This window comes from Cloeon dipterum, chromosome 4, assembly GCF_949628265.1.
Source record: "Cloeon dipterum chromosome 4, ieCloDipt1.1, whole genome shotgun sequence".
Taxonomy (NCBI): domain Eukaryota; kingdom Metazoa; phylum Arthropoda; class Insecta; order Ephemeroptera; family Baetidae; genus Cloeon; species Cloeon dipterum.
The window spans coordinates 23,108,814-23,133,623 of record NC_088789.1 but is presented as its reverse complement, the minus strand read 5'-3'; the positions used below and the strand labels follow the sequence as shown (position 1 = coordinate 23,133,623).

At 38.7% G+C, this 24,810-nt stretch overlaps 5 protein-coding genes across 13 annotated transcripts; 2 read left to right on the top strand and 3 right to left on the bottom strand.

Annotated features, from left to right (window-relative positions):
• Positions 1-1,935: 1,935 nt before the first annotated feature.
• Positions 1,936-12,539, bottom strand: babo (TGF-beta receptor type-1 babo). Of its 9 annotated transcripts, none has more exons than XM_065491268.1 (10): positions 12,290-12,539; positions 12,051-12,188; positions 11,739-11,850; positions 8,270-8,460; positions 6,538-6,828; positions 5,811-6,041; positions 4,821-4,988; positions 4,483-4,767; positions 4,294-4,424; positions 1,936-3,904 (listed from the first exon to the last, which is right to left on the bottom strand). In XM_065491268.1, the coding sequence occupies exons 2-10, from the start codon at positions 12,124-12,126 to the stop codon at positions 3,773-3,775; spliced, it is 1,617 nt and encodes a 538-aa protein (XP_065347340.1). In that variant the 5' UTR covers positions 12,127-12,188; positions 12,290-12,539; the 3' UTR covers positions 1,936-3,772. The 9 variants fall into 9 exon arrangements, with proteins under 9 accessions (XP_065347340.1, XP_065347344.1, XP_065347347.1 ...); XM_065491272.1 differs by having other exon boundaries at positions 6,538-6,795; XM_065491275.1 differs by lacking the exon at positions 8,270-8,460 and adding an exon at positions 9,515-9,660 and having other exon boundaries at positions 6,538-6,795; positions 12,290-12,538.
• A 221-nt stretch (positions 12,540-12,760) lies between these two features.
• Positions 12,761-13,963, top strand: LOC135944389 (mitochondrial inner membrane protease ATP23 homolog). The gene is made up of 5 exons (XM_065491279.1): positions 12,761-13,121; positions 13,176-13,221; positions 13,278-13,359; positions 13,426-13,650; positions 13,711-13,963. Exons 1-5 carry the CDS (start codon positions 12,833-12,835, stop codon positions 13,903-13,905), a joined length of 837 nt encoding a protein of 278 aa, XP_065347351.1. The 5' UTR covers positions 12,761-12,832; the 3' UTR covers positions 13,906-13,963.
• Positions 13,681-17,164, bottom strand: Nprl3 (GATOR complex protein Nprl3). Its single transcript, XM_065491278.1, has 4 exons — positions 16,951-17,164; positions 16,592-16,886; positions 15,846-16,376; positions 13,681-15,118 (listed from the first exon to the last, which is right to left on the bottom strand). Exons 2-4 carry the CDS (start codon positions 16,865-16,867, stop codon positions 14,498-14,500), a joined length of 1,428 nt encoding a protein of 475 aa, XP_065347350.1. The 5' UTR covers positions 16,868-16,886; positions 16,951-17,164; the 3' UTR covers positions 13,681-14,497.
• A 281-nt stretch (positions 17,165-17,445) lies between these two features.
• On the top strand, positions 17,446-23,065 carry ari-2 (E3 ubiquitin-protein ligase ari-2). Its single transcript, XM_065491277.1, has 8 exons — positions 17,446-17,675; positions 18,066-18,288; positions 18,800-19,109; positions 20,688-20,919; positions 20,975-21,092; positions 21,154-21,378; positions 22,449-22,664; positions 22,722-23,065. Exons 2-8 carry the CDS (start codon positions 18,082-18,084, stop codon positions 22,875-22,877), a joined length of 1,464 nt encoding a protein of 487 aa, XP_065347349.1. The 5' UTR covers positions 17,446-17,675; positions 18,066-18,081; the 3' UTR covers positions 22,878-23,065.
• On the bottom strand, positions 23,037-24,794 carry LOC135944390 (pre-rRNA-processing protein TSR2 homolog). Its single transcript, XM_065491281.1, has 3 exons — positions 24,565-24,794; positions 24,426-24,507; positions 23,037-23,427 (listed from the first exon to the last, which is right to left on the bottom strand). Exons 1-3 carry the CDS (start codon positions 24,628-24,630, stop codon positions 23,093-23,095), a joined length of 483 nt encoding a protein of 160 aa, XP_065347353.1. The 5' UTR covers positions 24,631-24,794; the 3' UTR covers positions 23,037-23,092.
• Between the last annotated feature and the right edge of the window lie 16 nt (positions 24,795-24,810).

Below are 24,810 nucleotides of genomic sequence, written 5' to 3'. Positions count from 1 at the left end.
TTCTCGCCACAAGTGACGCGCATGTTCTCGTTTTCCCAATTTTGCTCATCCATCCATCCAGTGCCGTCGCACTAATCAAGGAGAAACCACAGCGGTACAAGCCTCACAGATTGGATTGAATCCTCTGAAGTTTGCATTCTAATTACACGCCAAAGCAAAAGTGTTTCCCAAGACTCATTAACAGCACCTTTGTTCTCGCATCTCGCTTCAGTCTTGCGTGGAATTGGAAAGTTACGCAACTCTTGTTTAAAATCCACGGCGAAATTGCTTTTTCAATATCTGTTGATCAAAAACGCTAATTTTTTATATATTTATTATCAATGCTCAAATGATTAATTAAGGGAAAGCGAATATAAATATGTTGTTTCAAAAATGATGTAATTGTACAGTCAATTGCTATTTTTATAACTGTCCAGATTTTTTAAATCTCCAGAATTAAGACAATTAATTTTTGATTTAAAAAATGGAGTGTAGGAAGGTTTCATTGTAGTCAGTTTTCCATTATTTATAACTAGGCAACCTGTTTGGCACGTCTGTTCAGCAGGTTGCATACTCAAAATATCAGACACAATTAAACAGAATTGATGCTGCGAAATCCTGGAAAATCCTTGTTGCTAATGCCTGAACTACTCATCCTTAGGATTTGCAGTTGAAGCCATAAATGACCTTAGTATAGCACTGTTAAATTTTTGAGAAAATTGGCAGCAAAGTTAGCATGCTTTCCAAATGGTGACGCGACTGTCTCCCTATTTGAAATCCTTATTTATTTAAAAACAAACAGTTTCCTTTAAAGTTAATACGTTGTCACTGTCGTTGGACAGATCTCGACGAGAGGAATCTAAATCTGCCAAGAAAATGTGGTCAAAGGGCTGTAAATTTTGGAGTTAATTTGAAAAATTCTAATTATTAATGTAGAGGGTCCTTTTTTACTGTTGTATAATATTCGTTTCCATACCTTTATTTGTATCTCTGTAATTCTGTCACACACTCGTTTCCACCGCTTCCCGGGCAGCAGAAAAATGAGCACTACATGTTTATATGCATTTTGCGTCTCATTCTCGCTCTCATTCCCCTCCGGTGACACATACTTTTTAATTCACTCATCTTATCTCTTTCCTGTACACTTTCTCTTACAAGAACAAATTGTCTATCGATCAACTGCTTATTGCATCCAACAATTCAAATAATTTTAAATTGTCACCCAGTATCGATCCACTTTGAATAGCAAATTATTTGCTAAGGAAGTTAGGGGAAATTGCCTAACTTGATAAGATTCAAGAAGTTAATGTGGTTCAAATTTTAAATTCGTACATTTTAATGATTGCTCATGGAGTTTTTGAATATTTATAAATTGATTTTTAAAAAAACCTGGCCAGCACTTTCCGTTGGCTATGAGCTGACCAATAACGAACACCGCTGAGCGGATAACATGGCCATCTTTGCGCCTCCCCGCACCGAGGTATTATTGAAACGCCCGACATTTGTCCCAAAACCGCTGGAAAGGTGCGTTAACCAGCCTACTGAAAGTTATTGACGCGTTTGTTCCGAGTCGCTTAATTAACCACCTTTGACATTAGGTACCAGTATTAAATCTCTGGAATTCTAAAATACCTCTGACACTGCGAAGAATGCGATGATTTCGCTTGTTTCCGATCCCTCTCGTCGCGACCAATCCGACAGTTTGCGAATTATGAGCCGACAAAACATAATAACGATTTTCAATAAGGAGACAATGATCACCGCTTGATTAGCAAGCATTCATTGGAGTTGATTATCCCTGGAATTTATAAGGCACTCTCTTTTCCTAATTTTTAGTAATTATATGATAATTTTTAAAAACTTCCTCTTCAGTTCCATCTTAATGCGAAAATGCCATGAAAAAAATGGCGACCTTCTGCGCAACTCGTGGGATAAAAATAAGAAAACAATCAGGTGTTATATTAAATGCTTACGTTTTATTGTTAAGTATTATGTTTCGATTAAATTCACGAAGAAGCATACATCATTACAACAAAAAAAAAAACACTCTACCTATACATAGATAGGCTGAATAAATCGAGAAAAATTACGGATCTAACTTAGCACGTCTTAGCAACAAACTAGTATTGTTTATCAATTACTCCCATTCCGATCACATACATATTAATTTCTTATGTATATTTACTTGCAACTCTTGACTTTGAGTGCAATGCATTAAGAATTTTTCAACTCGCGTAAATTGTCACACTTTTAGCAATCACCTCAACTTGTATCACATGATGAACCGGACAAGACCAGAATATCTAATAGTAATATGTATTTACGGATTCGCGCACTTTTCCAACCGTCTCAAACCTGCCATAGCAAATATATATGCATTTAACTATGTACATTATACATAATAGAATCTTCAGACTCAAATGAAGACATTTTATTATATTGTATAGTAATTGAAATTGTTCCACAGCTGCGGATTGGATTTCAAAGAACAATATATTGTAGTGGATCCACCGACTTTTCAAATTTTGAATACCCATTTCACTCGGAAAACAGCAAGCCAAGATAAGCCTGACTCACTGCTTTTACAGTGTTTTCTGCTGCCTTGATTAACTACGTAATAGTGGGGAGGGGAAGCTTAGCTCAACATCGATTAGTTTACTTTTAATAAATGCAAAAGACTGAGGCTGGTCAGTCCAAAATGATATTGAACGTCGGTGCATAAAACACGTGATATTACACTGCTATTTAATGTGAATTCTATGTACAATCTGATCCCGCACTGGCAATACATAAATTCTCTTCAGCGATAAAGTAGAATTTTCAAGGCCAGCTTCGATACAACAGTCAAAATGCAAAACATCCGGGTTTTGATTCTTGCCTATCGCTTGCATGAAACGAATTTTTTAATAATTAATTAATTCCTCGGCTGACTTATTTCTTCGAGAAATTTTCAGTGGTACGGTCAGCCTGCTAGCGTGGTTCCATTTTATGCAAGTTTAGTACAAAATATATATAGATATAGTATGAGAGTTTCGAGTAAATAAGCATCAAGCTACTTCAATGATGTAAAAAGAAGCACAACCTTTTCTCCCGGTCGGTCAGAACAAATATTTTACCTTGGACACTCAAAAATCAAAATTTGGTATGGGCATATTTCGATTAGAAACTGAGAAGGCGAGGCATGGAATAGACAAATTATATTTGTGATTAGGAACGTTTGAGAGGGCAGCAAGATGAAACCTTGTTTTTACTGATAGTTTCTTCCCATGACAAATTTTGATTTTCGAGTGGTCCTGAAGGTTTTAATAAAATATTCCTGGACTACTTCCACTCTCGTGACGGCAGGAAGTATTTTTAAATTTATGAAATAGGACAGCTATAAGTAGCATTATATTACTTTACGTCCGGCTAAATACCTTTCAAGTTTATTAATGTGTTCTTTTAGAGATCCAGTATCAATTGCAACTTGCGCATATAATTTTTTTAGTGATTATGAACCCAAATCTCGCTTTTATTGATAGGCACTTAACCATTTAACGACGTCTTTGATCCAAAAAGTCACCACCTAAAAATATTGAGCTTCGATTTCTCTCAAGATTTTCTTGTTCCGGAACCGCCAAACCATATATTCGTAGATTGGAGACTAAAATTCGAGTCTTACGCGTTACATCTATGGGTAATCAACACAATGCAAGAGCGAATCAGGCCTTTGAGGCCCCATGATTCTTAATGATCCATACTTGAATCCCAGAGTCTCGGCTCCGGCGGAAGTTCAGTAACTGTGTTGCGAGAATCACTGAGGAGGCTTGATATCTTCACTAGCACCCAAATTGGCCAGAGTCTTCTTGATCCTGAGAGCTGTTAGGCGAGCAGCCGCGTTGTGATACCAACACTCCTTCATTACTTTTGACATGGCGTTCAAAGCCTGCGAACAAAGAATTTTGTACATAGTGTTAACGGCAGTAACTTAAATTCCTACAATTAAAAATAATATCAAGGTAGTTACCATAAAACAGTCAAGGCATTTTAAGACTCCTTGCCAGAATCTTAAATTGGTTTCAAAATAAAACCTACTCGTTTTTCTCAGGAGGTGACTGATCAGCTACGCAAAAACTTTGCCTTTCAGTGACTGGCAGTAAGATATGTACGTTTAAAATATTATTAAACACTATAAAACCCCGGAAATTTAGCTACCAAACGTTTAACTTTTCATTTGAGATCAAGACAAATCGGAAAAATGTACTATGGAATGAACAATCCAGTCACGAATATGTTCTTTTGGAGACTGGGAACAATAAAAATCAGTTGACTCACGTCTATCGACTGCCACCTATTAGGAATTGAAGGCCTGTGTCTGCCTTCGCACACTGTTTTCCTCATCTCTTCAATGGTTGGATCCGAAGGTACCAAATCGTAATATGGCAGTTGGTACTCATCATAGATCCCTAGACAGAAATTCAACCATCAGCCACTCAGAAAAATAAAAGATTTAATATAAATTACCTCCAACGTTGCATCTTCGCGTGATCTCCCAGAAAATCAAGCCCAAAGCATAAACATCGGCGCGCTTAAACGAATCAAAGTGATTCTCGCAGATCGACTCGTCCAGGACCTCTGGCGCCATGTAACGCTTGGTGCCGACCCTGCTGTTTGTGGCCAGGTCGATTTTGCCATCGACGTCGTCGTAGTGGACGGCGAGCCCGAGATCACCGATAGCACACGTGCCGTTCAGCTTGACTAGGATGTTTTTCGACTTCAAATCTCTATGGGCGATGGCTGGCTTTCCTGCTAAGTAAATTAGATGAGACAAGAAAGCAACTTTGGATCAAACTGGAGGGCACCTTGCGTTCCAACGATTTCCATGTGCAGATGAGCCAGGCCTGTGGAAATGGAGAGCGCCATCCGAATCATTCCGACGATGTCGACGGTTCGAGTGCTGAGGTAGTCAAATAGTGAGCCATTCTCGTGGAAGTCCGTGACCAACCAGAGCTGAGTCCATGTACCGTTATCTGAAAACATCAAGAGAAAGAGGAATATTTTAAAAGGAAATTTAATTTTTTAATGAGTCAAAATATGAGAAAATGAAACTAATTACATTTTGGCGGTCTTCGCAATTTTTCAAAATAAATTTGTATTAATTTTACCAGTTACATCAACGTTTTAATTTTTCCGTGTAGTTAGTGGTGATGACCCAAAGAATATTCAGTACAATTTTCAGGTCAAATTTAAGGATTTTTAAAAACAAAATCGATTTATCTTGTAAACTATAGATAAGATATCAAAGCTCTATTATTTGAAGAAAACTTGTTTCTATTTTTAACATATATAAATTTAAAATCTATTTGACGATTTATGTGTCAACAGAAAAGTTGTCTGGCATGAAAAGTTACATCATGTTGTGAAATTTTCTGGTTTATCTCCACTAAGAGCTGGGATACTCAACGTCAAAGTTTATTATTTGAAATTTCTGTCTTTTAGGTTAAGTAGTAGTGAACATTTTGGCTTTAAATTATAGACACCTCCTTTATGCCTTAACGACACATCTGAAAATTACAATGGGATCATTTCAAGAACAATTTGCTAAAAATTCGTTAAGTAGTGTTAACATCCTGGTGTAAAATAAATTTGCAGGCTTTAAGCGAAAATGCTCATTTACACAGCTTGAAATCAGCTAAACAAGTTAGAATTAAAGGCCGTGTTATAGTGTTTCAATACAAGCAACGACTGTGAAACCTTGGTATAGATAATCGCGTACTTAATTTACAAAAACGCTTGCAAAAAGCAGAATGGCGGGAGATAGGAGTTATTTTCAGAATGAAAGAACAGCCCACCTTTGTTGTCGGCTGCGATGAAGCCGAGTATGTTGTCGTGTCTCAGCATGACGGTTTGGTAGATCTCGGCCTCGCGGAACCATGACCGCTCCTCGCGCGAGGAAAAGATTTTCACGGCCACGTTCTCACCACGCCACCGTCCGCGCCAAACTTCGCCAAATCTGCCTTTTCCGATGATCTCGACCAGCTGGATTTGCCGAGCGATGCTTCTTTGCACGAGTAACGGCAGACCTAAAAGAGGGAATTTACATAACAGATAAAAAACAATTCATATTTTAATTTTCCTGCTCATATAAAAGGTTAAAATTGAGTTTACTGAAAAGTTTAAGGTTATTTGGTGGTTTTTAGACTAATCATCCATAAACAAAATCGAAACCCTCTTCGATTTTAAAACACATATTCACACGTACCTTTGAACTACTGTAAAGTGTTTAATTTTTTATATAAAAATACAGTTTGTATTAAAAGAAAAAAACACATTTAAAAAAATGAATCCAATGAAACCTGACTTTGTTTAAATTGGAGCACAAGATTCAATTTTATGTTCTAAAAAATTACCAAAATGCCCCGCAAAAAAATAATTTAAAAAAATCACCACCTCCCTAAAGATTTAAATAAATCAAGCGCAACTGTCCCACATACGATCAGTGCCTTTTGCTTACAAATCAATTTAGCGGTATGATGTACAAAACTCATGAGAGTAAAAAACCCTGAAAATTTTCGTCACCTGAGCCTGATCCGCTGGTCGTCATGTCAATTATGTCCCTGAGCGTGTTGTTCACCCCCAGTATGGGCTGCTGGTCTTGCGGGTCCATCGAGTCATTCGACTTGAAGAGGGCACCGGGCCGCTGCTTCTTCCACTTGTGGTTTCGCGTCCAGCCACAGTAGATGACCAGCAGCACGAGCAGCAGGACCACCAACACGGTGGTGCCGACAAAGATGATAAGGGACGTGTCCGTACTCAGGTCATCGCCAATTTTCTCGTCTGCGGAAGAAATTATCAGTTTGCCCCCGGCACCTGGTATTTTGGGTTACGGATAGGTTTTTCTTTCAACCTTGTGAGACGAGTAAAGCGACTACTGATGAAGCCTCAACATTATCTTGCTACAACGCCCATGCAAAACCCACACATGCAACCGTTTACCTTTTGTCGACAAATAAAAACCCATTGGTGCTCTTCCGCTTCCTTTCTTTTAGCAACTAAAATCCGGATTGTATTAGGGGTGTTCTGGTTTGTTAGCGAATTATTATTAATTAATTTGAAATTTAGCCTACTGTACAAAGCAGTTTTACCTTGGATAAGTTTCATTAGTTCTTCAATTAAATATGATTTTTGGATGGCGTGAAAATTTTTATTTTTACGGCGATGAAAATTTAAAGCTTTGGTTTCTCAAGCATAAGTATTCGATTTTCAAAGTCAATTTCTTTCTTTAAAATGCCAAATTGTACTTTCTAAAGTGACACTGCAACATCATTTTAAGCGGAAGGAGTTTATTTTGCGTCCCCCCTTTTGTCAGACGTATTTTGCTAGAAAACTCCAGCTTTTGCGCGCCTTCTATTAATATTCGGTTAATGTTTTATTACTTGGAACACGAAGGCTTTTCTCCAGTCCACTCGACCTCGAACAAAACAGGCCACCTTTATCTCAGGTCGTGCTGGCGAGAGGGGTGGCCACTTTTTATCACGATCGACGTCTCTAAAAATAAACTCGTCTCGACCGAGCATATTCGCAATGTCTCCACGTGGCTGGAGAAATTTTTAAAATACAAGGTACGTGCGTTGAAAATGGTGACACTTGAGACAGACCGCGGTTAGGAGACAAAAAAATATTGAACAAAACCAGTCTGCCCGAGAAAGAAAGAGTGAGACTGAAAACAAGTGAAATTTCTCCGTTTTTCTCGCGTTTTGATAAGCGAAATTCAAGGTGAACTTCCTTTTTGCAGATAGTTTATTTTTTAATTTTAGTCCTAAGCTGGCAATATTATGGACGGACCACATCCGGTAGAAAAATATTGTCTGGTATTGTTTTTGACAAAATTAGTATTTTTTATTGATTTTAGGAAACCCCACGGTCCACCTGCCACTCTCAAAATTATTTTTGGCATCGAACGTGTTAACTTTTTGTAATGAACTGATGCTAGATATAAACTTTTCATTGGTAATTTTCTTCTAATTTCATGAAAGTCTACATGACTGAAGAATTTGATTTAACTCTTACGGTTTTGTTTTAGAAAAATCTGCTAAAAGGTAAACAGACATTTCAAATAAAAGCACGAAAAACAAACGCCCCAAATAATAAAAATATTTAACAAATATTTAGCAAAGGGAATTAGTCGCACTTTATTTTTTAAAATATGGGGGGTGAATATTAAAGAGTTGAAGCAAAACGTGTGAAACGTGAAACGTGGACCAGCAGATTGGATTAGTGAAGCACAAGCGCGCTAGTAAGACTTCCTCACCTTGCGGGCGCATGCTTGCGAATTGTGGAGGCATGCTTGCAATTTGCGGCCGCAGAGCCTTGTTGCAATAGTTTTCATTATCGCAGCAGGCCACAGCAGCAGAGCGTAGCAAACTTTCAGGGTTTAAATGGGCATTTTCTTTACACCATGCGGGGTTTTCAGGAGGAAAGTGTGCGATTTTATCAAAACACCTATAAGAATAAAGATCAAAAACCTATAGAAAGGGTGTTAATCAAAATACGTGTACGGGCAGCGTTAGAGGTGTAAAAAGCGGCGGAGAGGTATCGAAATCAAATAAAAATATGCGTGCTACTGCTAGAGTCGAGATTCTCGGACAGCGACAATAATGAGAAGAGCATGCGAGGTGCAATCTTTGTTCTCATCCTCGTCAAAGGAAGGGTAAAAAAATAGTAGAGAGACAGAGAGATAGACAAAAATGGTGTTCGGTCGCGTCGCCTACCTGACTGATTCTTGGAATGCAGAAGGGGCCTGAGGTGTTTGTTACAATAATCTCCCGAATCACAACATTCTACGGCAAATGGCATAAAATTGGCTGAAGCGCTGGTAGAAGCGCAGACGAGGGGTTTTACAGGTGGATGGCTCAGAGATGGATTCAAACACCTGTTACACAACACACAAGAAAACACGCACTCCAATTAGCGACAACGGTCAACATATCGAATTATTCGGCAGACTCTTTTGTACATGCACTGCTCCATCGGAGAAAATGGTTTTAATTTTTTGGTCGATTGAGATGAGTGTATAATGATGGCCTGATTTGGGTGAGTTCAGGGGTTTAGGGGCGGGTGGATGAAGTGTGATGGCGGACATGTCGTCGCTTGGGCCTCGCTGGAGTGGAAATTTTGGATCTGTGCACGCTACTGTTAATCAAAGTTAGTTAACTTCCTACAAAAATGTCTCGGCCAAAGCTGTTTGGTTCAAAATATTCTCCGTTCGTCATTTTCGGTCAGCTTTGACCGATGTGGAATTGTACACACGCGTTATTAGCACAAATGAGATGGTAAAAAACGACGAGTCGAAAGAGTTAGCAGCACACTGGTGTTTGCAGTAATCAAATGTAAAATACGAACAGCAAGCATAATTAATAATTGGATTGGATTAATATGTCACACTGCACTGAACACGCTGGTTAGTGACAGTGAACGTGGGGAGAGTCCAACTGCGAGTTTCGACTCCCTGGCTGGAGAGGTGATTGGCGCACGGCGACGCGTTCGTCCTTCCTACCTGAGGGGGACGACTCGAGCGGCTTCCACGCGTTCTTGTTGCAGAAGGGCTTATCGTCGCAGCACAGCATCGACGACTCATTCGTCGGAGCGGCCACGCACTGGACCGCGAGGCCCGGCGGGAAAAAATGTGACTGGTTTAAACACCTTGAACCACAAAGAGACAATCAAGAGACCAAGTTAATCCAGCCATACACGACAAATTAGCTGTTGGGCAGGGTGGAATCAGTTTGTTTTTTCCTCTTCCGACAGTGTCTGATTTTACTAAACTTTGCTTGAGTTTTCCACAATTTTTTTTTAAGATTTTTATGGACACGGACGTCGAAAAAGGATTATTGTGATTTTTTAAAGTAGATTGATACAGGGCAACAATTGAAAATTATTATAATTTTTGGCTACAGAAAGAAATTCATCAAATATGTTTCTAAAATGTGAAAGAATCAAAAGAGGACTTTGCTATGGTTAAAATTAAAATTTAGCTTATTTTCTCCAAAATTTACAGCACTTGACTAATTTTGTTCTTGGCATTTTTGGATTCCTTTTGTCGAGATTTGTCCAACGGTGTGTGACAGGCAATTTTTGGGGAAAACTTTGTTGCGAATTAAAATAAGATTTTAACTGGGGAGACAGTGCTCACCATTTGAAATCCATGCTAACTTTGCAGCCACTTTGTTCAAAATCAAAACCAACAGGGCTACCTATGTTAATTTGGCTGTTACTGAATTTTTATGGGTTAGCTTATGAATTAGAAACAAGGATTTCCCGGGGTTTGCAGCATCAATCCTCTTGAAGACAAAAATCTAAAAAAATGCGCTGTTGGAATTTTTGGACAAAAAACGGTAGGGTTTGCAATTCATAAAAAAATAACTGGAAAGCATTAAAGCTAAAATTTCTTTTTACTCTAGTAAAGATTTTGGTTTAAATTAATTTTTTGTCATTAGTCGAAATCAAAGCTGCAAACTACTACTAAGAAATAGAGTTAAGTGACCACTCAATTCGGTGATCCACTTATTTAAATTGGATTTAGCGTCTTATTATTAGGTGTGTGCAAGGAATAGCAAATGAATAAATTACAGCCAAAAGAAAATATTAATTTACAAGATTTTCCAAATATGGATATATATGACTCCTGTATTTAGTTATATCAAAATCTACTTGCGCAGAAGAAATAATCCAAAAATTAAACAGATCAGTGACTTCCAGATTTTTTCATTCAAAATATTTTCATCGAAGACGTCTTAATTCTTTAAATAGCATCAAAGTAAAGTTCACAACGGAATAAATCTTAACGTCTTTTCCAAAAGTAAAAAAATATTTTGATCACCGTCAGGAAATAACATTAAGCCCAGAACGGCAATAAAACTAAGTGAAAATATCTGCAAAATGGAAAGCTGGAGTCTGATGGGTACAGCATTAGGCCACTGTGGAGAATTAGTGAATTATTCCAATAATTTGCACTCTAGCTATTGTTTCTTGCCATCCCAGCCACCACGAGATGACACATTCAACTATCTCTCGGTCTGGTAAGTGAACAAAAACCAGCAGTTAATTCGCCAGAGGAACAGTACTAAATTCCCGTTCGTCTCCCAGAGGCATTTACGGACCAGACTGTTTGGCGACAAAAAACAACAACTGGCTGACAACAGAACAGGCAATACGAGAAAGAGAAAGTGTGTGTGTGAAAGATAGATAGAAAGAGCACAGTTCCATCACAAACACGACCAAGGAGACTCAATAGCAATTGGTCGGGCATTTGGGGCTTGGGACGGGCGGGTTTCTTTCGTAAAAATTCATATTAACATTATAAATTATCAGCTGCTGCAGTCAACCAGCTTCAAGGTGTACCTTAACAGTGTTATTTGTGATTCCAATTCGGACGTGGCGCTTTGAAATAAGGACTGACGGAATGCGCACAATTACGCGCGTTATTTTCAATAACCAACAACGATTTGAGTTTTTCTGAGATAGAAAATTAATAAATTGGGGCAGCAACTAGTTGAGCAATAATGGAAAACATTGAAGAGCATTAATTTTAATTTAACTAAATTAATTGTTCATGAGAACAAAGAACAATGGTTTATTCGAAATAGAAATATGAGTTTTGGTCGAAACAAGTCTCTCATTGTTCACAATTATTCCGAATTGGAAACGAACCCTTAATATTTAAAAATAAATTCTTTGCAATTTACAAAAAAAAAAACGTCAAATGCACTGTCATGTCATACCTGAAATCATGCTCAATTTGTTTCGTTTCCTTATCTATCCGCGTGGACGTGTAGCAGTAGCCGTCTGAGACGCATTCTAGGTTCGCGCACTTGTCACAGAAGCATGTTATTGCTGTAACAAACATAGACAAGCAAATGTAAACAATCCTGTGTGAAAAAAGCAGTGTGTCTTCTTAAAATAGCTCGGATAAACATCAACCTACAACGTCATAAAAAAAGCAGAGCCCAGTGACAGCCCCCGCTTGAATCAACGTAGCTCAAATTTGACGAAAGTAAAAAAGGGTAAAAAAGTGACCCTGAAATGTTAATTACTTTTCCCTTTGGTTGTCTGCGGAGTTTGTGCCGAGACCGAGAGCAGCAGGGTAGCTACCAACGTCCAGACGAGCATGGTTGATGCGTGTCCTGGGCGTCCGCGCGTCGAGGAGACTGGGTCCACCTCAAGGTCAAAGGCTGCCGATCAGAGAATTGTATCAGAGATCTCGCGACTCCTCCATTTGCGTATGTATTGGGTGCTCGCTGAGCAGCAGCAGCAGCAGACAAACACTCCTGACCTTCGCCGGATGTGATGTCACAAAATGGTCGTCTCTGCCCAAGACAAAAATGCCGAAAATTCACGTCCACCCTGAGAATTCTCGTCCTTGCCACGGGGTTCGACTCGCACTCTTGGACGGCTGCCGCTGCCAACAACTTTCCGTCCCGCGATAACGTCGCTGTACGGCGCGTAATCTCAGTATTGTCGTTGATTTTAGTCAGTCACCCCCAAATGCGATGCCCCAGACCAGAGGCGTGGCTTATTTCACTTGACCGTCTCGACTTACTCCTTTCCTGTCTGCTTGTTAGATGGCGCGCTCATTGAGTAGACTAACGGAACATGGAATAATTATATTGGCTTGCAAACTCCGGAGTGTTAGGTTAAAAAGTGCAAGACTAGAGTGAGCGCCATTTTGAGTTCAATTTTTATAGGTTTTACAAGTATGAAATAAATATGAAGAACGGAAGATAAAAATTATTATGGCGTCTGTATTAGTCTACATTTAAATATCTAAACCTAAACAGCTGCTTCGGATAAACACGTGAAGTGAAAGCCTGAAACCATGCTTTACTCTTTATTTTCGAGGGTTTTCACTCAAGAAAGTAAAGCAAAGGAGAAAAAGGAAGATGAGAAATCAGAGAAAACCGAAAAAACAGAAGAATCCAACAAGATCGCCACTTCCACCCTGGATGCGGAGGAGGCCCAGCGCGATTGGGGCTACGATTTATACCCTGAGCGCAGAGGAGACAAGTACCAGCCCAGTATGGGTGGAATGCTGTGGTTTGGAGACAAAAACAGTTCCATAGACAAACTCAAATGCGAGCAAAACGTTTACTCCTGTGCAAAAAATAGTATGAATTTCATTTTCTTCAATACAAAAAGAAAAATTAACCATTTTTTAACAGGTCCTTTGATAAAATTGATGATGGGCGCTTTGAAGAGCTCTGGTTGGTAAGTGCGCCATTCGTCCAAAAATTTAATATGGTATAAAATTTGTTCATCTTCAGTGAAATTGACCTTCGAAGACACATTTCATGCGAATACTGCGATCCAAGTGTCACTGGTGGCTACGATCCCCTTTTGAATCAGGTTTGTCGAGGTTCTAACATAAAATGCTCCCAAAGTATGTATTTATAAATTATTGCTATTTCGCAGGTCGTAATTTGCCAGAATGTTGCGAAAGAATTAGGTATCGTTCAGGGTGTGTTAGCGCATGAAATGGTCCACATGTTTGATTACTGCCGACACAAACTTGACTTTAAAAATCTGAAGCATTTGGCCTGCACGGAAATTCGAGCGGCCAATTTAACCAACTGCAGCTTTATGTCTGCGTTTGTGCAAGGAGATGCGTCCCCGTTCAACATTAAACAAGCCCACCAGGTCAGAAATATATTTATACATTATCGCAAGCTGGTGAATAACCCATTATTTTTATTATAGAATTGTGTGCGAACCAAAGCAATAGCGTCTGTAAAAGCTGTGAGGAATGTGACTGATGAGCAAGCGGCTGAAGCTGTGGACAGCGTGTTTGAAAAGTGCTACAATGATTTGGAGCCCATTGGAAGGCGAATGCGAAGAAACTCTTATGACATGCATAGGGCGTATTACGAAGGACACAGATATGGATATTCTTAATTATTCTTAGTTGTTGCTGATTCCCCAAAGAGATAAATAGGTAATAATTTAGTTCAAATCAGACTTTCATTCAACACGTCAATATATTTATTGATATCTATGCTCAAATGAGTTTGTTTATTGCACAAAGCGCTATAAATGCACCACCAGCTGAAGAAAAACATTGGGGTATTTTTCTGAATCATCTAAAAAAATGTCAGTTTTTTCCAGAAGAATTGAAATCTTCAATGAATTTTGAGAATCATTATATAATTTAAACCAGTGGCATTTTTTGAATTTTTAGACCCTACTAAAATTTAATTAATTTCCAAACAATGCGATAAATTCCAGAAAACTCTGCAAAAATCATTTGAATGAATTGCAGAGGATTTTTCCAACAATTACGGGTTTTTTAAAACCCTTGAAACGATGCGATCACAACGAGCAGCCACTCAAAACATTTATTTAGTATAAACCCTTAATTTAATTTTTCATTCCCACTCTGCAAAATAGTCCCACTTATCACTTGTATCACTGTAAATCAGTCTGCTAGGGAGTTCTCAGTTTTAATACTCGCACGTTCTCATAATAAAATAACAAACGTAAAACCATTTTACCCCATCAACTGCATGTTTTTTGAGCAGAAAAAGTTTGCAATCATCGGATCCTCAGTTTGTCTCATGATGAGCTCGTTTCTGAACTTGTCGATGAGCTGCAGCAGCTGTGAACGGCGGACGTTCTCCAGATACATGATCTCCTCAAGGTGGTGCCTTCCGTTGAAGTGTCTCTGCAGCCGCGAGAACATGGCGATCTCCTCGGAAGTGTGCACCACCCTCTCGTCGTCTCCGAGCAGCTCGTCGTCGTCGCCCATTTTGGCGCTGCTGGGCATCAGATGCACATAGGTGTGAAGCTGCAAAAGCAGATTGTGCTGCAGCATCCAGACTATCATACAGATGAACTGCGAGTTGTGCTGCGGGTTGTCCAGCGGACTGACCCTCTGGCCCAGCGACATGGGCAGAGAAAAATCGGACAGGACCGTCAGCAGATTGGTGCCCTGGAATTTTTCCGAGAACGACTCCGTCAAGGAGTGCACGGCCAAAGGAGCGGTTGGGCTGACTACGTAGACGTTGCTCTCGCACAACGGGAATATCACTTTCGCTTTGGCCCAGTAGACTAGATGCCTCGCAAGTTTGTAGACGTGATCCAGCACGATGTCTGCGTCAGCTGCGAGAACCTGGAAGAAAATTCGTTTAAATTGATAGACTCGTTTTTCTTACGGGGAAACTAAGGATTCAACGTTTTAGTTTCAGCGAAATTTCTTAATTTGTGTGTAGGATCTAACAAGTAAAGAGTTATAATAAACAGGAAAATTTTTATCTGACGCAGTTTGCAAGCTATGGCGCTCTGTAAGTTGAAAATTGTTATGGAATTTAATATAGCAAATCATTCAAAATCGGATTTTGAAGCCAGTTTTTATCAATTGGGGTAATATTTTGTAGGGGGACTAAATTTGACAAAACAAATCGATCGGGGAGTCCTTTTTTCCAGAAAATTACCAAGGTTTTTTGCTCTTGCTCGGATATTAATTGCAAATATTTCATAACTGGTTAGAAATATCGTTTTCTAGATTTCCAAAATATTTTCTGATTTTTTATTTATTTATTTTTATTTATTTTTTTATTTTTTTTTTTTTGTCAATGTGGGATAATGCAATTTCATCAAATTTAATATTTAATAGTTGTTTGCGTTTGCGCTTAAAAGTAAACCAATTAAAACTTATAAAACCCAGAACGAACCCTTGTAGCAATTTAAAAAAAATGCGTGCAAGCCGAAATTCTATTTTACAACTAAATTTTTAAGTACTGGAATTTTTTCACAATCTGAAAATTTCTAAAATCATCGAATCAAATATTTTCCATCCTTGTACCCATTATTTTTATCTATTCCTTCCATGTCCTAACCTGAAAGCTCTTCACAGGGCTGTGCACCTTCAAAAGCCTCGTCAGGGCCGGGGAGGCGTCAGTTGATAATCTAGACAAGATTTCACTCTCTTCGAACAGGAGCAACAGTCCTTGATACGGTCTCAAGGCTTGGATGCACAGCAAGTCAGGGTCGAGCTCAGGGTGCAGTTTGTGTGGCAGGCAGAAGGACACTTCTATCCAGTTGTTCACCCTCAGGTGCACCTGACCGGCCGCGCACAGGTCGTCGTAGACGGTGCGGAGGTCTCTGGCAAGGGCGCTGCGAGACAGGATTTGGCTGTACGGCGAAATCTGCGCCTCGTCGTGCGCCGTCACCATGGCTTTGGTTTCCTGCGCCACGTAGCCGCAGCGCCGTTCCTCGTGCCTCAGGGCGACTCCGAGCCGTCTGCTCAGGTCGTAGTAGCATTTTACGATGGAATGACTCGCAGTGGCCCGAAGAGCAAACTGGATGTTGATCAGAACCGATCCTGCGCTCACCAAAGTCGGGTGGCCCACAAAACGGACGTCATTGACCTGAAATTAGAAGCGTTTAAAGTAGGGGTTAACCATAAATTTAAAATGGGGTCATTTTTATTACTTAAGATTACAAGATATATTTCTTTTATTTATCTGATTTTTCAACTGACTGTTAAAAATTTTAATCTGCCCAATTCTTTTTCTGTAAATTTGATTACTGATTTAAAATAAATTTAAATATAGAGTGAACTAGGATAAGGTGAAATATTTGCCTTCAGCTCAAATTTATTCTCGCACAGGTCCGACTTGACGGCGAACAGGTTGGACAGCACCTCGTCAGAGAAGCCTGTCAGCTGATTGTGACTGATGTTGGACATCTGATGGAGCGGCTCATGGTCGTCCGAGGTGGTCAGAGCGTACACGTTTTTCCTCTTCTTGTGAGTGGTTTCTCCGTGACGAGATTCGGTTGCGTAGGGATATCTGAAGAGGAGGCGATCACCTTTGCTGTCGCTTTTCACCAAAATAATGCTCAACGGATTCCCCTCCATGATATATCTGATTATTAAACTGAAGACAGAACAGATTAATCTATCAACGTGTTGCACTGACTTAAATCAATTAATAATATTACCCGTTGTGTCTAATTTTTAATTCGAGCCATGCACATCTTTTGGTAACTTTTAAAGTGTGAAGCGTGTACGGCACGCTCTTAACACAACACGCGGTACAGAGTTAAGAAGTTTTCAATTGCATTGAAATAACTGGCACCCTGGCAACTGATACCTGAAGTAATATTAAGGGAAACAAAGAAGCAGTAGTTGTCAAAGCTACAAAACCGTGTTTTGAATCAGACAGGGGCGTGATGGGGGCGTGTCACTCTGAATGACGAATTAGCAGCTGCTTGTTAACTAACCGGTACTTTTAAGAATTAATTTTCGAAATAAATTGCATTAATACTTTCGATTAACATAACTTGAAAGATATGTCACTTTTAAACTGCATTTATTAAGGTTTCGAATTTCATAATTAGATCTTCCACTGTCCAAATCAACAAGAGCCAGAGTCGAATAACCGGTTTTATTGCGTAAGCGGTTTAAAAACTGGGTTGGCATTGTCATTGTTATAAAACGAAAACGAATCGTAATGGCATCCTTCCTGGGCTGCAGGAGGTAGCAGTAGAAGCCAATCGCCAGGCCAAGAAGTAAACAACATAACTCATTTCTAAAATGGCCAGGCAGGGGTCGGGAACTGCAGTTTGAAACACACTCTCGGCCACAACTTGAACACTGCACCTCCGTCTCGAATATAGTTTGATCCATGGGAGGATTTTGACGCTGCAAGCAATCGATTGGGAAAGTGAGTTTGCGACTAATCAGTAACATCGTCAACTATAGTAATGCATTTCTCAACATTTGAGGATCATGATGCACGTTGCCGTGCACTTGCACCTGTGCACACGTGCTATTCGAAGCACGTTGACTAGTTACTGTCACATCTTGCGGGAAACCACCTTTCGGAGGGTTGAGCTAGGCAATTTCGGCGTTTTCATGCACTTCCCGAAATTTTAAATAGATGCACACTGAGTGCAATCATAATTTGTTTGATTTTATTTCTACACGCGTAATTTGGTAATTTTACTGATAACATAATTATATCGCATAGAAAGTTATTTTTAAATATAATATGGTTAAACCAAACGTGAGTTATATTATTTTTGTTTTAAATTTTCCACAAAATGTTTTTCAGGTATTTATAATTCAGGATGTCTGGGCAAGGTGAATCTGATATGGATTACTCGGATGATGAGGCTGGCTACGGAGACTACTACGCTGAAGCAGACACGTACGACCTGGAGCAGGTGGACATCAGCAAGAGTGATCCAGAATATTTCGAATTTGAGTGTCTTAGTGTTGAAGAAGTTGAAAGACTACTCAATGAATCGGTCGAAATGTTATCAAATAGCCTCAAGGTAATTTCACTACTAATTACACTCCTCGCCCACCACTTTTACTTCTCGGTATTAAAAGTTATTCTCTTGGAAAAAAACGAGGAGTGTAAGTAAACGAGCGAGAAGTGTAAGGAAAGGGTTAGTTAGTTATTATTTTACTAGTATCTGCAAATTTAACACTGTAGACTTGATTGAAACATTGCATGATATTGTTTTAATTTTTATTAATAACACTGAAGGTTGGAATGCTCAATAGCATGTTTATAATGGGGCTCTTGATGCCATAAAATCGAAAACTCGTTGCGAGTTATTTAAGACGATCAATAGGACCTTGAGACATTTTTCATGTCCTTGGGATCAACTGGTAAAAGCACGGTTTTTCTAAGGGTTTGGTGAACGATCAATAAATGAGCAAATAATTTAGAAAAGAATTCTTTGTGTTGAATAATTGCAGATATTGTCCGTTAAAGACGTGAATATCATTGAAAGTAAGGTGCGCAATAACATTAAGTTGTTGTCTGGGTGCACGCAGATCACTCCTGCCTTAGCCAAAGTGCTGCTGCACACCCATAAATGGGCCATCCAAGAAGTGACTGACAAATACCGAAGCGACAGCCAGGCCCTGCTGGTGGAGTCGCAGATCGAGCCAAGGCCCGAGAGCTCGACCTCGCACCGCAGACAGCAACGCAGCCTCCGCTCCAACAGCAACGTGCCTATCATCTGCGCCGTCTGCGTGGAAGCCACCAACGAGGGCTACTTCCGGCTTGCCTGCGGCCATTCCTTCTGCTCCCCCTGTTGGGTCATGCACTTCCAGGTCCAGATCTCTCAAGGCGTTTCCACAGGTGAGTCCAATTTTTTTTAACCCTCCTATGCTGAAATTACAACAATGCTGTAAGACTTTTTAGTTGCTTCTATTCTAACGCGATAAGTTGAAACAATTTTTGTTTTCAGCAAATCATTCAAAATCTTTTCACCAATTTGAATTTGAATAATAAAGGAGATCAAATTTTTAAAATGAATATTGGCTTCAGTGGTATTAAGGGTTTTTTATTTCGAACACTGCTTAAAATAACTCGTAAAGTATTGCAATAATTTAAAAATATTTGTTCTTCTCGCTGGGTTTTGTAGATATTCTTAAGCTGCTAAACAGTGCAGTTCATAGGCAAATATTTGTTTAGCTTTCGTCCACGCCTTTTTTCTCAGATAACATATCTTTATGGCTTAACTTTAGCTAACTGAGTGTGTTAAACTGAGAAAAAAAGTGAGCAGTTTAAGTTTAAAAAAATCATATAGTTGCATTCTTCGTCAAGGGCATTAAAAAAGGATTTTCAGTCCTTGTTAAAAGACTATCAGGAGCCAAAAGATATATTTTTCTACTAAGACAAATTTAAAATTTTCAAAATAACAATAAAGAAATTCGAAATCTACAAAATTTTTTAATTAAATCGGTAATTTTTTAGTAAAATATAGACTTTAAATTTCAACCGCTTTCATACGTGTAAATAATTTGTTTTGGTCTTTTATTTTATCTCCTTTCTGCCTACTTGGCTTCTGGAATGATCTTTGTGAAAATGATAAGTCCTTCTATTCAAGTGACTAATTTTATTCGTACCCATTAGTAAAGCTTTTTACGCAAATAATTGATGCACATAACCAGATTTAACTTGATTGTACCGGAAGAACCGAGCACTCATTCGACATTGACGCCATTTTCATAAAAATTATTTCCAAGGGCAAAATTGCTTTCTAAATTCAGAGTTTGACAAAAGGGCGGACAATTGACGAAAGGACTTCTGAAAATAAATTTATGGCTGTACGATTAATTTTTAGAAAAGGTGGAAATATTATTTTACCATCAATGGTTAAGTATAATTTAACACCCTCTGTCCTACATTAGAATCTCAATTACCTAATAATTGGAAAATTTCTGAAAGAAACCGCTCCTGAATATTTTAAACAGACGTTTGTTTTGATTTCTCACAGGGAGGTTTCAAAATTTTTAATCAATTATCGTTGAGAAATGGCGTTTTTGGATGAAAATAATATCCCTGCTGGGCTTTTCAGCTCAAAAGCTTTTTAATATTGTACGTTAAGAAAGCCAAAACAAACTTGAAATTCCATTTAATTTTCATACATTTTTAATGGTCTAACCAATGAGTCATTTTCATGGTTAGTACTGAAATAAAAATTGAATACAGCTGTCAACTTAAAAATAAATCGTTCATTTTAAGCTTTTGACCTGAAATGATTTGGTAAGCTGTCACGCTGTCACAAGTTTGAGTAAAAATTTCATAATACCATCTTTCGTCTGGAAAAAGCTAGGAAATTTACTATAAAAAATAAAAATGCGGTCTAAGGACTATTGAGTGAATAAAAATTTGGTGATTTTAACCCCTTTCACTTTAATTCCTCTGCTTCAGGCATCACGTGCATGGCCCCGGGATGCGAAGTGTTGGCCACCGAAGACTTTGCGCTGAAAATCATCACACTGCCAGACCTGCGCAAGAAGTACCAGCAGTTCACGTTCCAAGATTACGTCAAGTCCCACCCCCAATTGCGGTTCTGTCCAGGGCCGAACTGCCAAGTGATCGTCAGAGCAAAGCTACCGAAAGCGAAAAAATGCTTCTGTCAATCATGCAAGACTGCCTTTTGGTTAGATAAAAAATTTGCGTAAGTGTTTCCTTGAATTATGAAATTTCTCTTGCAGTTTCAACTGTGGCATTGATTATCACGCTCCCACTGACTGTGTCACAGTAAAAAAATGGCTCACCAAGTGTGCAGACGACAGTGAAACAGCAAACTACATTAGTGCTCACACAAAAGACGTAAATACTTGTATTAGTAGAAAATGAGTTGCGAAACCAACGCGTTTTTTGTCTTTATCAGTGCCCAAAGTGCCATATTTGCATCGAGAAGAACGGAGGATGCAATCACATGCAGTGCTACAGCTGCAAGCACGACTTCTGCTGGATGTGCCTCGGCGACTGGAAGACGCACGGCTCCGAGTACTACGAATGCTCTAGATATAAAGACAACCCCAACATAGCCAATGAGTCTGCGCACGCCCAAGCGAGAGAGGCGCTCAAAAAATACCTGCATTACTATGAAAGGGTAAGCAATCAAATTTTCGCCAAGAGGCAGTGTCTTAAAAACGAATGAATTAATTTAATAGCCAGATATTTTCTCTGAAGTGAGAAAACATTATCTTTATTGCTCTACTACAGTTTCAGTTTCTACTCAAAGCCTCAAGTCTTGAGCTATCAGCTCTTTGTCCCTCTAGAAAAAATATTGCAACCTTATTTCAGGGTTGCAAATAATTCACTTCTGAAATTGATGAATTTAAAAATTCCATATAGCTTTTTCATTATTTATCTCGTGTGATCTCAAGTTTGACAGCGTCTAGACGGGATTCAAATCATAATAATTGCGTTTATGAAATGGTTTTGGATAATAATATAATGCCTATCAGACAAAAATTTGACTGAATTTGTGGATCTACCTTAATGAAATATTCGTTATATCAGTTTTACCTGTTGAAACAGTCACATTTCATGAATCAAAGGCGATAATTATAATTTTTAGGTTATTAATTATTCTTTAAGATGAAAAGGTATTTTAGTGTCTATTGCGTCCATTCTATTCAACTTAAAATTAATTTTTTGCCCTAACCCTCTTATCGAACAAAAATTGAAAAGATTGCCCAAATAATTTTGATTCAAAAGGATGTAATATTCATAGCTAAAATATGAGTTTGAGAGAAAATATGAGATCTCAAAGCAAACTGCTGATTTATTTTATCATTTTTGCGATTTATATATTGTTGGCCGATATGTCATTTTCTTAAATTGGAGTTCCGGTTTTCAGAAGTAAGGCCATCTACAAATTGTCAAAAAAGACAAACAATAAGTTGATGCATTCTGGCAATTCATAACTCATCATTATCAGAATAGTAAACAAACAAATAGTAGGACAAATAATAATTGTTCTTTTGTCGCATTTTTTCAAAACTATGTGCTCTTGAAACCATTTGCAAACTTAAAAAAACTGATTTGGGTTGGAGAAAATATGGAAAAACTGCAATAATTTCTAATTTGTCCGGTGTTGCGCAATTTCACAGCAAGATTGAATTAAATATTTTGAACATTATATAAAGTTTTGCATTGATCTGATTTTTATTTTAGTGGGAGAATCATTCCAAGAGTTTGAAATTAGAGGAGCAACATTTCAAGAAGGTGTCCAAGAAGATTACAGGGAAGGTTATGAACTCTGGCTCGGGTACCTGGATCGACTGGCAATACCTGTTGGACGCCTCAAACCTGCTGGCCAAGTGCCGCTACACCCTGCAGTACACATACCCCTATGCCTATTACATGGAGCCGAGTTCGAGAAAAGAACTGGTGAGTATTCAAGTTTTCTCGGTTTGACAAGATTTCCAAATTTTCTGTGTTGTTCAGTTTGAATATCAGCAAGCTTCACTTGAGGCGGAAATCGAGAACCTGTCGTGGAAGATCGAGCGTGCGGAGAGCACGGACCGCGGCGACCTGGAGAACCAAATGGACGTGGCCGAGAAACGGAGGCTGACGCTACTCAAAGACTTTTTGAACGTATGATCATCACAGCTGCCACCGTTTAGTATTTTTCGGAGCGTAATTTTTAGAATCTACCTCAACTGATTTTGTCTGTATATAGCACCAGCAGCATCCCATTCAAAGTAATATTCGGCCCGAATAATGATGACGTTTTCGTGTGAATATGCATTCAATACAATATTGATAATTCATCAATTTGTGAAACAAAATTTGCCTCTTTATTTCAAACACAAATATCAGTGTCTCCGCCCTCTTCGCACGACCGTCCACTCGTCCGCGGGATCGGACACTTCCATCGGCTCGGAAGAATTATTGTCCCCAGCCTCGCTTTCACTGTCGGAAGAAACCGGTGGCTCACTCGGCATCTCTTTCACCGTATTTTCCTGCTGCTGGCTCTGCAATTGCTGGATTTCGACGTTCAGCTGCTCAATGTTGCCGGCCTTGTACAACTGGTGAATACGCCACACCTCCCTGCTCACTTCCAGCGGCGAGCCATCTTCACAAATTGTCTGGAATTCCGAGTCCAGGATGTCAGTCAGCGTGTCCTCGATTTCCTCTTCTTCGATACTGGCTGGAAACAGATGGGGTGGGGTGTAAAATTAATATTTTGGCTCTTGCTGATTATTTAGGTTATTTATTATTTTTTATTTTGATGGATGTGAATATCAGAGATATGGGAAATAAATTATAAAAAGATAATGAATGATAAGCATAGACTGAAATTTTGCTCCTTACAAGGAAACTTTTAGGATTCAACGTTTATCAACGAAATCAAATCAGGAGAAATATTTTTATTGGATGAAGTTTGCTTGTTGTGGGGCTCGCCAGGTCAAAAATGGGATTTATCATAGGAAATCACTCAAAATCAAAGTTTGAAGACAGTTTTCACTCCCTTATGGTGCTATTTTATGTGTAGACTAAACGAAATACAAATCGATCGCCTTTTCATAACATTTCTGGGAAATTTGTCAAATTTGCTAATGGCTCTTAAACGGCTCAAGATGATAATGATTTAAAAATTCTGAGCTTAATGAATCACCAGTTCTTGTAGCTTTATCTAAATCACTATGAAAAAAATTTAAAATTCATTTTAATTAAAAATAGAAATAGAAAAATATTTATCCAAATGTAAAAATAGTATATTTAATCAGCTTTCAGACTGTTTAGTATTTTCCTCCATTATTCAACAATGAAAACTTGCAAAGCCCTAAACATTAAACCATGGAAATTTTCTATTTGTTACAACGTAGCGTCAAAAATGACCCACTGATTGATTTGCCTCATTAAACAGTGTCAAGAAACCAACTTTCAGATAAATTGAGCCAGATCTTCATTTTATAAATCAATTTTGAAAATTTTGTCCATTTTCTTGAATTTTCAAAAATTGCTGCCGAAATCATCGAATTGAAAAATTGTCACTGTTCGTGGTTCAAGGTTCAAATTAGGAAAGGCTACACGAATTCAGTGGTTTCCCCAAAAAAACTAAAATGTCGAACCTGTAGTTTCACACGCCTTCGTATTTTTTGGATTTTTTGTCTTGTGTTTGAAAGATTTCTGAAATTTTAATACCTTTAGCGAGGCACTGTTCCGCAACGTAATCCGCCAGCTGAAGAACTTTGTAGTTGCCTACGCCGCTTAATACACCTGCAAGCTGCAAACCCATAGAAAAATGTTGAAAGGGAAGCAAAGTAATGACTGATTTATATACCTGCAATGCAGTCCAATTTTTAAAAATCAATTCGACAGTTCTTTTGAAAGCGGTTTTTACGTCCATGATTATAAAATTATTTTAAATAGGGAGACAAATTATTTAGCCACAGTATTTCGACGATCCACTATTGAAATTTGAACGGGGCGCATAATTTCTGTCTTAGTCGAGGACCACGAGGTTCGCGCAACCGATTGAGCCGATGTCTGATACAAACACATGTGGGAAGAAATAAAAAATGAAAAC

Excerpts from the sequence above, each read along its gene's own strand:
- babo (XM_065491268.1), bottom strand. The coding sequence starts at position 12,126 with ATGCTCGTCTGGACGTTGGTAGCTACCCTGCTGCTCTCGGTCTCGGCA. Across the intron at positions 4,768-4,820 it reads GGAAATCGTTGGAACGCAAG|CAGGAAAGCCAGCCATCGCC; the intron begins GTGCCCTCCAGT and ends TAATTTACTTAG. Across the intron at positions 3,905-4,293 it reads ATAGGTGGCAGTCGATAGAC|GCTTTGAACGCCATGTCAAA; the intron begins GTGAGTCAACTG and ends CTTTGTTCGCAG.
- LOC135944389 (XM_065491279.1), top strand. The coding sequence starts at position 12,833 with ATGCTTTACTCTTTATTTTCGAGGGTTTTCACTCAAGAAAGTAAAGCA. Across the intron at positions 13,122-13,175 it reads TTACTCCTGTGCAAAAAATA|GTCCTTTGATAAAATTGATG; the intron begins GTATGAATTTCA and ends ATTTTTTAACAG. Across the intron at positions 13,360-13,425 it reads ACGATCCCCTTTTGAATCAG|GTCGTAATTTGCCAGAATGT; the intron begins GTTTGTCGAGGT and ends GCTATTTCGCAG.
- Nprl3 (XM_065491278.1), bottom strand. The coding sequence starts at position 16,867 with ATGGAGGGGAATCCGTTGAGCATTATTTTGGTGAAAAGCGACAGCAAA. Across the intron at positions 16,377-16,591 it reads AGAATAAATTTGAGCTGAAG|GTCAATGACGTCCGTTTTGT; the intron begins GCAAATATTTCA and ends TTCTAATTTCAG. Across the intron at positions 15,119-15,845 it reads GCCCTGTGAAGAGCTTTCAG|GTTCTCGCAGCTGACGCAGA; the intron begins GTTAGGACATGG and ends ATTTTCTTCCAG.
- ari-2 (XM_065491277.1), top strand. The coding sequence starts at position 18,082 with ATGTCTGGGCAAGGTGAATCTGATATGGATTACTCGGATGATGAGGCT. Across the intron at positions 21,093-21,153 it reads TTAGTGCTCACACAAAAGAC|TGCCCAAAGTGCCATATTTG; the intron begins GTAAATACTTGT and ends TGTCTTTATCAG. Across the intron at positions 21,379-22,448 it reads ACCTGCATTACTATGAAAGG|TGGGAGAATCATTCCAAGAG; the intron begins GTAAGCAATCAA and ends TTTTTATTTTAG.
- LOC135944390 (XM_065491281.1), bottom strand. The coding sequence starts at position 24,630 with ATGGACGTAAAAACCGCTTTCAAAAGAACTGTCGAATTGATTTTTAAA. Across the intron at positions 24,508-24,564 it reads AAAATTGGACTGCATTGCAG|CTTGCAGGTGTATTAAGCGG; the intron begins GTATATAAATCA and ends ATGGGTTTGCAG. Across the intron at positions 23,428-24,425 it reads GGAACAGTGCCTCGCTAAAG|CCAGTATCGAAGAAGAGGAA; the intron begins GTATTAAAATTT and ends ATCTGTTTCCAG.